This window comes from Aphelocoma coerulescens, chromosome 1 (assembly GCF_041296385.1).
Source record: "Aphelocoma coerulescens isolate FSJ_1873_10779 chromosome 1, UR_Acoe_1.0, whole genome shotgun sequence".
NCBI lineage: Eukaryota > Metazoa > Chordata > Aves > Passeriformes > Corvidae > Aphelocoma > Aphelocoma coerulescens.
This window is the reverse complement of record NC_091013.1, coordinates 87,223,085-87,236,379: the sequence shown is the minus strand read 5'-3', so window position 1 is coordinate 87,236,379 and position 13,295 is coordinate 87,223,085. Positions and strand designations below refer to the sequence as shown.

The 13,295-nt window shown below is 41.6% G+C and overlaps 1 protein-coding gene and 1 long non-coding RNA gene across 12 annotated transcripts in view; one reads left to right on the top strand and one right to left on the bottom strand.

Moving 5' to 3' along the window:
• The window catches only part of DLG2 (discs large MAGUK scaffold protein 2), a 1,009,135-nt gene extending 1,005,368 nt beyond the window's left edge, over positions 1 to 3,767 (top strand). For all 11 annotated transcript variants that reach the window (XM_069015930.1, XM_069015936.1, XM_069015961.1 and 8 more), the window contains 2 exons: positions 197 to 288; positions 987 to 3,767. In XM_069015930.1, coding sequence (XP_068872031.1) covers positions 197 to 288; positions 987 to 1,093 — 199 coding nt within the window. In that variant the 3' untranslated portion in view covers positions 1,094 to 3,767. The remainder of the gene's footprint in view (positions 1 to 196; positions 289 to 986) is intronic.
• Positions 1 to 13,295, bottom strand: part of LOC138110973 (uncharacterized) — a 138,275-nt gene that overhangs the window by 72,716 nt on the left and 52,264 nt on the right. The window lies entirely within an intron of this gene.

Genomic DNA, 13,295 nt, shown 5'->3' with positions numbered 1-13,295 from the left:
TCTGAAGAAGTAGTTTTGTACTACGTCAGAATGAAATTAAATTGAAAATATTGAAGCTGTCCATGAACTGTTGGAAGAATTTTACCACTTTATTCTTGTACCAATCTCAATCCATCTGTGATTCAGTTGAACATGTCTTTTGAAAGCCATTCTAGCAAAAATCTAAACTTTTTGATGACTTCCTCTGTGTTTCTAGGGAAATGAATAAACGTCTCACAGAGGAGCAAGCAAAGAAAACCTATGATCGAGCAATTAAATTAGAACAAGAATTTGGAGAATATTTCACAGGTATGTTTTTATTAATACCTTTTTTTTTTTCAAGATATAGTCTTTTATTGCAAAACAACTGGATCAGCTCTGTCTTTGACCTAGAGTACCTATCAGTATAGTGTGCCCAGAGTAAGGACTTCTGGCTTGAGAATATTGTTTCCTTGAAATTCAAGAGCAGTTGAGGCACTTGACTCCTAAAAAGTTTGATGTTCTGAAGGAGTATCTATGCCAAGGCAAATTAAGGGGCAAACCATTGTGCTTTGTGTTACAGTTGCTTTACCTTCTGTCAGCTTGGGCCTGATCTTGTTAACCTTGGCAGCCAAGAGTGAACTCAATTATAATTAGATCAGAAAGGTTGTAAATCTGCTGCTGCCCACTGCTGAAGTAGGTTCTAAGTCAAATTAAATTTAAAGCTTGACCTCCAACAGTGGGAATCCCTTGTGCTGCCCTCCCCAGGACAAAACTGCTAGTTCTCTCAACTAACCTGTCTCAGTCTTCTCAGTACAAGCAGTGGGATGGATCTCTGTCATAGGCAGGTGCCATTGATTTGAACTTAGTTATCATCCTCAGGGGTATGACACTTCCACAATCAACATCTCAGTATACCAGTATTCCTTCTCATCCCATCAGTATCTATGAGTATGCTGAAAATCTGCTGACACTGGATGCTGTATCTGTCAATTAAAAGAAATATTGATATGTTTTCTCTACTGCAGCTATTGTCCAAGGAGATAGCTTAGAAGATATATATAATCAATGCAAACTTGTAATTGAAGAACAATCTGGGCCTTTCATCTGGATTCCTTCAAAGGAAAAATTATAAATTAGCCACTGCACCTCTGATTACAACGGGAGAATATTTAGAAGAAAACTATAATATACTATTTGGAGGCTTTCCTGTTTTTGTTGCATTTATGTTCTTTGCAGTCAATGTGAATTTTGATGAATGTACAACACAAAGTGTTTGAAGCCATGAAGGACACTGATGGGTCAAAGGGTAGGAACAAAAAGACTTCTACCATATAAAGCAAATCTGTTGTGTGCTCAGAGCACGAGTTGTAGGTATAAACTTTTGACATGGAGACCCTCTGTCAAGGGGAGCTAAGCCACCTCCTGTGCCCACGCGGACATTTTTGATCAATTTCAATGGCTGAGCTCAGTGTGTTGATTGCTTTAGAGAAGTTCCCAGCTCTTGAACCTCATATAGGGCTTGATCCTGCAAGGCGCTCAGCACTTGACCCCAATTTCTACACGAGTAGCCTGTTGACTTGGAGTCACTTGTGACCCTTCCCTATGCCATTCAGTCCCACCAATTCCAGTAGGACTATTCACATGCTCAAAGCTAAGCACAGGCTTAAGCATTTTTGCTTGATCAGGGCCACACGCACCTTGCAAAATCAAGCTCAGAGTATTTGGTCCACTTCCTACTGAGGTCACTGTTAGGACACTGTGTGACTTGGCTGGGAGGTGGGTACTGTTCTAAGCTTGTCATTGCACATTTGTAGTTGGTACACCTCGACTTTGGTAACTATGCACATCTTTTGATTTCTGAAACCAAGTCAAGCATTTCTTTTTTCCCCTTTGGAAGCACTATTGCATCAGGAACTACCAACAATATGGTTCATTTTGATGGTGTTTAGGGGTGGGAGAGGATGGAAGCATTTCACATCACACACACGTGCACACAAACACATTCCCATGTGGACACACACACGTATTAGGATTCACAGCATCTATGTTAACAAGGAGGGATACAACTGGGAAAAGCTTTAAAATTTTTGATTGTCTATTTTATCATTTATATTGATAGAAGGCACTTAAAGATGGAATAATTTATAAAAATAAAAATATATTGATGTATAGAAACTAATTTCTATAGGTAAAATGTTTTTGTGAAGATATTTTGTAAAGATTAATTAATTGAAAGATTAAATATTTACACCCTTGTGCGACTGTCAAATGTAGAGGACCATCAAGTTGCATTATACCTCTTCCATAACAGATTCTCTATTATTAATGGCAAGCAAGATAATTCCTTAAATTGTAGTTGTCATCTGGTTTTTCTTTCAATTTAATCCTCTCCCTTGCCTGTGTTTAATCATGATGAACTCCTGTGGAAAGATCTCTTGAACTCACTGCCCTGTAGGAATTTTCTGAACAAAAAAGGAAAATGCATCTTGTGAGAGAGACAACTATTCAGAAGCAAAATGTCAGTGCTTAAATGCAATTCATAATTTCTCTCTTAGGAAGGAGGCACCCTTAAACATCAAATCTTTTATGATTCTTCCTGTTTCCTTCAGGGAAATAATGAAAGCATTTGATCTTTCCTCTCTTTTCAGGCAGGTCACCAACTAACTTGTATCTTCATTCATTTCACAGTCAACAAGGGTCTTAAAAGCAAAAACTGAGGCAATAGACATTTGTGAGGGATTTGGGGAAAGTCTGTGGAATTGCAATTTGGGGTGTATGGAAGGGGAGAAGGAGGTATTTTTTTTCTCATTTCACATTGCCCTTCTTCTGTATACTGATGCCATTCTTCACTGACTTACAAGGGGACAAGTGCAACAGATGCTATGACAGTAAGACTGAATTGCCTTTGCTGCTGCTGGACCATGTTCTCTGTAAAACCCACACTCCTGCCTCTGCTGCACTGCAGGAGTGCAATACTTATAGCTGGTGGCTACAGCAACCCTGACGCTTATGGATGTCTTAAGGGCAAATGCTAAATAGACTCCTCTGGTACTTGTCTATTTGAAGCTTACATTTCTACACCCTGTCCAGCTGACAGGTCTACCCAGCCAACTTCCGCGGACAGCGCGATGAGCTGGATGTTTGCAAAAGCCACCAGCAGTGACAGGGTTAAAAATATGGGCATTTTAGAGGCCCTGAGGGGGCCTCTCATGCTTACTGCCCAACTATGGTAACTTTGAGAAGTTCACACTTCTTTAACTATTTTTCTTGCCTGGTCAGCGCAGATTTATAAACAAGGGTTTCAGTTAAGTCTCCAGAAGATCTTTGTAACCAGAAGGGCTAGAAACATTTTTTTTTTTTTTAATATAAATTAATGAATGCTTTGATTTTGGATAATTCTGCAGAAGTCCACAGAGTGACCCCAGATCTTTGGAAGCCATGGATTTTTCCATGCTAGCAAAATACTATTGCCCCAGGTTGGGAAATAGCCCACCAGACCTGAAAAACCAAGTATCCTAAAGCAGGAACTTCATTCTAATTTTCAGCTCTGTTTTTAAGCAATCAATCACATCTGCTTCTTTGTTTCTTAGTTCAGCATGCAGCCTTTTATGGTACTATCCTACTAGTAACTGTTTTGCTTTGTCATGTGCTGTGCTTTACGGTGAACAGTAACACTATGGCTGAGTACAATCAATTTTTCCATCAGTCCTTGGTTACTGTAGTAACATTATTTATTTTTCCCTGTCTGTTGTTTGTGCTTCCATTTTAGACTTGACATTGCACTTCTTCTTTTTTTTTTTTTTTTTTTTAAATAAAACATATATTTAAAAACAAATCATCAAGAGAATCAGTGAGAGGTCTTATTTCCCTTAGGACTTGTACTCCCATTTGTTTTGTGTGTTGATGTTTTGCGTTCCATGTTGCAGCATCCTCAGAGCTGCAGTCCATTTTTGCATTGCAGCTGTTCAGATCATACTGGGTGGTAGTGGGAGGAGGAAGAAAAACATAAGACTCATGCAAAATTACATCTGGTGGAAAAGAAAAAGTCCAAACTCACAACCCACAGCAATTGGCGCCTGACTCCATATTGGTGCTAACACAGCTTAGCATAATCAGATTCCTTTTCTGTCCATGTAAAAGACTTGGGAGTGTCTAACCATGAGACAAATGCAAATGCTGGACCCTTTAGGAAAAGTGCCAGATCACACCCCTGGTGCTATATCTCATGTTCTGGCACAGTGTGTAGCACCGTAGGGTCTAAGCAGAAACAAAATTACCACAGCTTTTTGTCCACCCATGGATGATCACAATGACATCTTGCTAGCTTTGTGCAGATGTGCAATATTACAACTTAATTATTTTTCCTTGCCACAAACAAAAATTAAAAAATCTTCCATGCACTGACTCATTGAGAGCTTGCTAACAGGGCTCAGTGGAACGGCACTTCGTCGCTGGTCTTACGGTCTGACCATCAACCAGTGAAAGAGCCTATTTCCTGCTTAATCCCCCTTCCTGCAGAGGTACCCTGTCCATGCTAGCGCTTTGTAATTTCTTTGGTAGTAAAGGCTGTTTCTAGATCAATATTCTGTGATGTAATTGTGTTTGTAGCTAGCATGGTTTGATGCTCCGGTGTGGATAGGGTCCTAGGAACCACTCGGTGAAAGTCAAGGATAAGAAATCTCTCCGTTGCACTGAAATTACAAATCCTCATCCTGGAGAGCAGTGTGGAACCCGAGCTAATAACCGCTATGAGCCAGCGACAGTGTCCTAGGTATACAACATGCACCTACCTATTTACATTCGTTTTCTATGGAGAAATTGTTGGCATTACACCTTCACTGTTACTTGCTCATCAGCACTCAGTCAAACTGTACTTTTGTTTTGGTTTTCTTATATTTTAATTTTTGTTTTTCAAATTGTATCCCTGACCAGAGGATTCAGTGAGTGAAAACACATGAGGATATTTGTAGGAAAAACCGTGTTGATGAAAGAAGTACCAACCTTCTTTTTCAGATGCAGATTTAAAGCCATAATATCTGCCGTGTTCACAGAAAGTGGTCTTTTATCCTTCATAGCTTTTAATCTCAATATTTTCCCTCTTGAACATTTTGCCTGTCATGTTATGCATGTGGTTCACTGTGCAACTGCATTCAAGTGCGCAAGCCCATTCCTTGGTGGAATAAACTTTTTTCTTTCCCATTAAAAATCAGACATTTTGTCAGTTGGTTCAGAAATAAGAATGAGGTCATTATGCTAAAAAAAGAAAGTTTCCATTCTAGGACACAAATCAGCATCAAAGCTAAAAACAGGTAACATCTAAAATCTATCTAGCATATAGCTAGCCTAGATCCTCAGCTGCTGGAAATCACGGTCACTCCTCTGATTTCAATGGAGTCCATCCCATTTATACCACCTGAAGTAAAACATCCATCCTCTTTATCATACTGATTATTTTACATCTCTGTAAAACACCAAGGCCACCTGATTAAACAGCATCTCAGTGCTTTCCATCATTATTTACTGTTTATTTCACTGTAAAACCCAAGTCATGGACCAAGATCCTTTTGAGGCCAGTGCTGTGAAACTCCTAACAAAAAGACACCCCAAGGGCCAAATGGACTTGCAGAAGGCTTCAGCTGCACTGACATCTCACCAAGAGCTATAGGAACTACCACCTTGATGCCTCATTGGCCCTTTTGAGACTCTGTCTTTAAGGTGAAAAGCACGAGAGGCAATCCATCATCTTTCACACCCCATTAGCAGCTTACACCTTCTGGCCCTGCAGCACAGGCAGCTTGCCCTGATGTAAAACAGCATTTCTGGGGTTGGGAGCCAGCATCCAAGGCAAGATCTTCGAGGGGAAAAAAAGCATAAAAAAGGGGGGAAAAAAAGAAAAAAAAAAGGGGGGGAACACTGTTGGCTCTTAGTGGGATAGCAACCTTTTAATTTCTGGATTTGTGCTCCTAAATTTGAATTGGCCAGTTTGAATTTCTGAGTGCAGCAGCCTGTACGCACCAAGCTGCTCCCTCCGGCACAATGTCCAACGCGCGTCTCTTTAGCAGGATGTTCCTCAGTCCAGCTGTAGTGTGGGGTACTCAGAATCTGAACTGGAGTTTACAAAACACCCTGTCCAGCTTACACTCCTGTTATGTGTAAATACTCTGCGCATCCATTCCATTTGTGTAAAGAATAAAGCACACACAATTATAAAAATTAAGCTGTATATTTCATACTAGCTGTGTCCTTGCTTATTTATTCCAGTCCAAGCTCTCAGCTGTGGTTCAGTTGTAAATGCTTGATAGAGTGTTTATAAATATGTCATGAATTTTATTATAAAATATTAATATTAAAGCATTTTTACACTTTATAGCAAATGGCTTCTTCACAAGGCATAATTTGTCTTTTTTCCTTGGAGCAGAATAGTAAAAGAAAAATACTATGCTTTTATTTTGAGACATTATCACATCTATCACACAAGACAGACACAAGTCTGGAATTAGGAGGATGGTTTCAAAAGTGACTGAGAATAGGACACATTTTTCCTTCTTGCCCTTTTTTATTTCTTTTTGACTTCACGTTGTATGGAAGTTGGCACCAAGAAGATTCATTCTGAAGTACAGCCACTTTCTCCTTACCACAGTTCTGCTGTGAATTCAGTATCATCAGCATCTTGGTGAATAATTACCAGAATAATTTTTATAATTAAATAATCATTCCATATTTATGACATCACAGCCATAGGGAAAAGGACTGTAATAATTACATTATAGCTGCTTGTGAGCAGCTCAGTGGAGCATAAACTCGATTGTGCTATGGGATCCCAACAGCTCAAGAACCTTGGGGTTTAGCCATTCCAGGAATATCTTTGCAGATGGTTTACGGGCTCCAGGGAGGCCATGTGAACATTGTCAGTCCCCAACAGAGAAAGTAACATGATGGGGACACTGCTTTTGACACACAGACAGTGCTATATGCAGTCTGCAGAGGACCACAGAGCTTCCATATGGCTCTGGGAGCCACAACTGAGACTATAGGGAAAGAAGCTCTGTCCACGGGACTTTACACGCACGATCACAAGGATGGTTAATCATCTAAACATTCGTTGTGATGCTTTAGATTTCTCCAATAGATTCTAAAGAGGGAGAGAGTCCAAACAATTGACATTGGGCAGGGTCCCTTATTAAAGTACTTTCTTCTTCATCCTCTCTCTAGGTAAACCTGAGCCAATTCCTCAGACTATATTCTGCAGAAGCAAGAGAAATTTAGAAAACAATCCTTATAAAGTGCATTGGAGACAGAAAGTACTTAAAATTGCAGGAAACGAGACATGCTGTGATGATCAGTTTGGGCAGTGGTGGCAAGCTTTTCCAGCCTTTTGCCTTGGACAGGCATAGAGTATGTCTCTAATGCTCACATTTTCTCGTTTGCCCCACTGCCTTTTAATGGTCCCTTCACACAGACAGCCAAGTATCTGGACTCAATCATCTATTCACAACCTGTGGTTTGAAAGACACTATCTCCCAGTTCAGAAAATTATTTGGGACCAGAGCTACAAGGTAGGTGAGCAGTACTTCTGTTGTACAGAAACCTCCAAGTGCAAAATCCCTCTTAAGGAAGTCATTTCACCATGATTTTCAGAAGAATTTAGGTGTCTATCGGGCATAAGTTGTTCATTTCACTATAATCAGACCACTCAACACCTAGCACAAAGCAAGGCAATGACACCTAAAGCACCTGTGGGAAAGCAGGAAAATGGTGATATAGGTCCTAAATATCTGGGCACAGAGCAGATCCTCTTCCCCATGAACAATCCATACAGAAATCCTTATTATCAAAAATTCCATCCCTGGAAGTGTTCAAAGCCAGGTTGGATGGACCTCTGAACAACCCAGTCTAGTGGAAGATGTCCCTGCCCATTGCAGGGGGATTGGAACTAGATGATCTTAAAGTCCCTTCCATTCCAAACCATTCCATGATTCTGTGATCTTGGACAACTCAGGAAGACCTACCGTAATAGCCCTACAAGAGCAGGACTCAACAAAAGCACCATTACAAAGCCCATCACTGCAAGGAAGGTGACACCATGGCTGCAGAGCATGGACTGCTTGTGTTGGCTGACATGTTGGGCATGTCACCAGTAAAAGAGACACAGCTGAACTGGTCTGCAGACCAGTGTGGAAAGCTGTGGACAAAACACAGCTCCCCTGCTCAGTGGAGGAGGGCAGTTCTGGACAGTACCCACTGCTGCAGTCTCTTACTGTTGGAGATGGATCCTGCCTGACCCAATGGAGAGTTAATGGTGCCAAATATCCCAGGGAGGGGGAGCATGGTACCCAGAAGAAATAAGTAATTTTAGTCAGTGAAGAAATTTAATTGCTCGCTGCAGAAGCTCATTAACTACTGTCAACTACTCATTAGTGGTTGATCTAAGCACAACCAGGTGGTGGCAACCAGGGAAAATTAATTAGGTCTAACATATTATAACAGTGGTAGGGTTGTTACAGCATCAGTAGAAGGCCAATACACTACACCAACTGATTAACTAATGTCTCAGGGCAAGTAACTAGCCTGAGGGCTTGCTCTGGAAGGTATGGACAAAGAGCTTTCACTGCAGCATCTTCTGGCTTCCCTTCCAACAGGGACTCACAGACATTACCAAAGACTTTGCCTTGCAGCAGAATACAGAAATGCAATAGGGCATCAGCTATAGATGGCAATTTGAAGATGTCTTTAAGCTGCAAAACTCAGGGATAGGCTTTAAATATGTAAGAGAAGTATAAAATGCTGGGAATCTGGAGTAAAATCCATCCCTAACAGCTCACATGAAGTCCCAGTCTGAAGCAGAAACTCATCAGTGGCACCACCAAACTCTGACCTCTGCCTGACTCACCTGTTCCAGAAGACTGTTCTTAGCAAAACTTCTTGCTGGACTCCAAGGAAACATTTTCTTTAAGGTCCTCTTGCTTCTTTCTTTTTCCCAAGAAAGGGTGTTGCCACTATGCCATCTTCAGTTAAAGCTGATCAGGGGCTGTTCATTACTTTCAAATCTAAGCACAGGGCAAAATTGTCAGAGTCATCACCATATTTAAGTACTACGAGTGTCAAATCTATGTCAAACACACATTTCTTTCTCTATTTTTTAACAGTGTTTTGAACACTGTCAGTCTGATGACTCACAGAACAAATCTGAAGGGTCTGAGGCCAAATGCTTGTCTTACACTCCTGTCATCTGAAATACAGGTTTTGGACAGGCATTGTAGTATGGAGGAGTCACCAAAGCACCATTTTTCCTCCCCTAATGGTGTATTTATTGGCTGTACTCTGCTTGCCGGGATGTGACTTGCTGGGAGTCAGATGCTCATTAATGGCAATACATCTCCAGTAAAATATTAGGCAAATATTTCCTAAGCTATTAACTCCTCATCTGTATGTAATCCTTTAATAGCACTAGCATCTGCTGTAGGTAAGTATGCTCATCAGCTTACAATCAAATCTCACAGGCAGCATATCCAGAGCCTCTTTTCTCAACAGATATCACATCGTCCTATTTTAGAAATACCAAATGAGAAGGAAAACACTATTCTGAGACTGTGTCTGCTAAACAGGGAAAAGCCCTGCTGATCCACAGCTCCAAGGGAATTGGCAGAAGGCCCATTTCCAACTAAATGAGCTTAGATGTTTGCCTGAGCATAGCCCATGGGGTAACTGGATTTGGGGAACAGGTACAGTCTGTGGTTGTGACACAAGTGGATCATGCCTTACTCAGCTGGCTGGATTTGGGGTGGAAAAAGGGTGGTCATTTTGTCAGCTGTATCAGGTATGTAAGGGAGGCCATGGGCCCCAGACAGAGCTAATGGAGAGGTGTGGGAGTGGGAAGGTCTCACATTGTTTAGTGCCTGCTTCACTCATTAACCAGCAGAGTTACAGATGGAGGCTAACAGGTCTCTGAGCATAAAGTTACACAGGGCAAATACCAATTTCAATGCATTAAAGAACCTGAAATAAAACACTAGGGACTGGGAAAGCAGTAATTCATAGTCCTGTAGAAGAAGCCAGTTGTTACTTGAGCCTTTGCTCAAGGAGACAGATCCCCAGTGACCACAAATTCCTGCCATAAATATAGCAACTGGCTTCCTTTAAGCAAGAATTGAGGCACCAGTGAGTGCCTGAGAGAGACCCACACAGCCAAGGCATCATCTCACTGCCCACAAATGCTTTCTGAAGGGCCCCTCCACATGCATGTCCCAACCCATCACCTTAAGCCAGCTCCACTGGCTCTGCAGAATAGCTGCAGACTTGTTTGTCCACACACACACAGACACACACAGGCACAGACAGAGCATCCAGGGACACAAATCACTGACCTGAGCAGTCTGAGTGTCTCAGCATCAGAGGAGCTGATGCAGCAAGCGCTGAGGCAGCAGTGCTGTATGTCTCTCCCTGGACTGCAAGCACTTCATTCCCACCTTCAAATCCCTGTGCAGAGCCCAGAAACTCTGCAATATTGGGAATCTGATGCTATCACTTAAGATGTTAAACTTTTACAGGGCAGCCCTTCACAGGTGCTTGGACAGTATGCACCCATCACAGCCCAGCCTAGGGCAAGGAATGTATACAGTGGATTTTCTATATAGCTGTCTTGAGATCCAGTGAGATGAAGCTAGAGTCCCCCTGAATTGCCCAGCCTGGCTGGAAAGCTTTAGGGGGGAAAGGAGAGCATAAATACACTCCATTTCATGGAGGGTTTGCCACCTTGGCTGGAGCAGTGTCATTGAAGTGCTGGAGGTCCAGGTTATTAGGAATTAATTCTCTTTAGAGCAGCTAGAACTAAGTCTTCCCAAATTTTCCATAGAAAAATAGCCAAAAATTTATGCTGGACTTCAGTGACACTTTCTACCCATTTGTTATATGACTAGGGAATTCTTCTCCATATGATATGTGCCCACAGTGCAGGGAAGTAATAATGCTACCTCACACGAACACACTATCTGCACAATGTTGTTCAAGGACCATGTAGGCAAGAAATAATTTAAACTACAGCACCTGTATTGCTGTTTTTTAGCTGATGGTGCAAGAAGTGAAGGCAGAGAACAGAAAAAAAAAGATGGAAGAGTGATGTTTAACTGCAAAGGCCATAAGAAATACCTTATTTTGAGGAGGGGTAGAAAATAAGTAAGAAGAGAATGTGAAGAAGCAGGTGACAGAGGAAGGGCTTGGCCATACACAAAGAAGGAGGAAGGGGTTGTGAAGCCAACAGTCCTTACTGATATCAAGAGGTTTTAGTAAGGTGAGCGATGGTCTCTTCTCCCAGGCCAAGAGGAAATGGCCTCAAGTTGCACCAGGGGAGGTTTAGATTAGATATTAGGAAAAAATTCTTCATTGAAAGGGTCATAACACATTGACACAGGCCCAGGAATGTGGTACAATCATCATCCCTGGAAGCATTTAAAAAAAGGAGTAGATGTGGCACTGAGGGACATGGTTTAGTGGTGAACATGGTGGTGCTGGGTTAATGCTTGGACAGGCAGTGACCCGACAATAGTGATGGCACCATTTGCCACCAGGAAGGAAGGGTGAATGATGAGTAGCTGCACAGTATCAAGTCCCTTGTATGTTTGTACTAGTTTGAAAACAAACCAATGGGAGGCACCAAGTCAGAATAACAATTTAATGGAAATTAAAGAAAAGGAAAAAAAAGTAAAAGAAAACACTGACAGAGTCAAGATACAACCTGAGTCCCTGTTAGGCAGGGTGGTGGTAGCAGTCTGGTAGAATGGTGGCTGCAGTCCTCTGAAGCAGTGATCCTGTAGTAAAAAGGGTCTGCTCTTCCTCAGAAAGTCCAGTGGTGGCTGTGTAGCTCCTGTCCTCTGGAAATCCAGTGGAGTGTCTCTGGTGTTCAGAGTCCCAGATTATATCCACGATGGGATGCTTGGTTCCTCCCTCTGGGTGGAGCATCTCACGATGGAGTAATGAGTCATGAGGCCAAGTGTTGATTAGGCTCATTAACAGAAGATAGTCTGGAGGGAGTTATCTCTGAGTCATGCAGCAGGACAATGATGGGCCATTAACAGAAAAATAGTCTGGGGGGAGGAGGCAAGGAAACACTGCCCCACCTGATTTCCACAGCTCATGAGGATGGTAATAGAATACACTTCAACCCAGGACAATGTTATATATCCAAACCCCAAACAGTGTTATGGAAACCAGAGGAAAAAAGAACAGAAAAAGAGCCAGCACAGCTTGCCTGATTTTGGCCTATCCTAGCATTCTTGAGCTGGAAGGCTGAAAGTTCTTTGAAAATAATTCAGCCTCCTTTTCATATGAGTAAAGCTTTACAGGCGCTACATTAACACCTTAAATTACAGTCAGGCCGGAATTTGGCCGAGACAGTGTGCTAAGCACATCTACCCTTTCTAGCTCTGTCAAAAGACCTGCCTTCTTCACCAACATGCGCTCCTTGGCACTTCAGGCTGTTTCCATATGCGGCACAGTGGGTCTTGCTACATTAAAGTTGTCCTCGTTGGACAGCATGAGAGCAGAAGGGGAAAAGTAATACAAAAAGTTGAAGGGTTGGTAGGGCTATGAAAAGCTGACTTGCAAACAGCATCAAGGCTGCAATGTAAATATACACCTTTTCCATAACTTACAGAATTGTATCATTACTGACTACTGACGCTGCTGGTCCTGGGACATGTGTAAGAATTAAATTGGGTTATGATGATAATAACAACAGCAACAATAACAACAAGAAAAATAAAGGTTTTCTGCTCAGTTTGAAATTTCAAGGGTTTGGCTGCATGCCAAAAAGAGATGGATAGTTGAATGTACTTGAACTTTCCATGAAGAAATAATGGCCCCAAAATGTCAGTTCAAAAAGATCATGTATTTTGACATTCAGGACTCAGAACAGATCATTTCAGACTGACAGACAACAGCAAACCCATTCTAGCTGGTGGTTACTTTTTTTTAGTATAAAAACAACTTTAAAAACATCTTTTGTTTTTGTCCAGCTAAGATACTCTGAGATAAACCAATGTCTAAGGAAAAAAAAAGTTTATCCCAGACACTGTGACCAGCTCCTCTCAGACCCTTGAGAGGCTTCCACAGTGGAGATGAATTTTATTGCGTGGTATGGGCACTCACTTGACAGAGAGAGATTTGTGAGCCATTAGTAAGAGACCATATCATACACTTAAACAGACCAATTCCCATCCAACAGTGACAGAAGGAGATAAATGAAAAATGTGTTATATAGCAGGGACTACAGACTTTGACCACTACAATCATATAATGTTTATTTGACAAGTGAGCTGGAACCAGGTTTATCTGAGAAA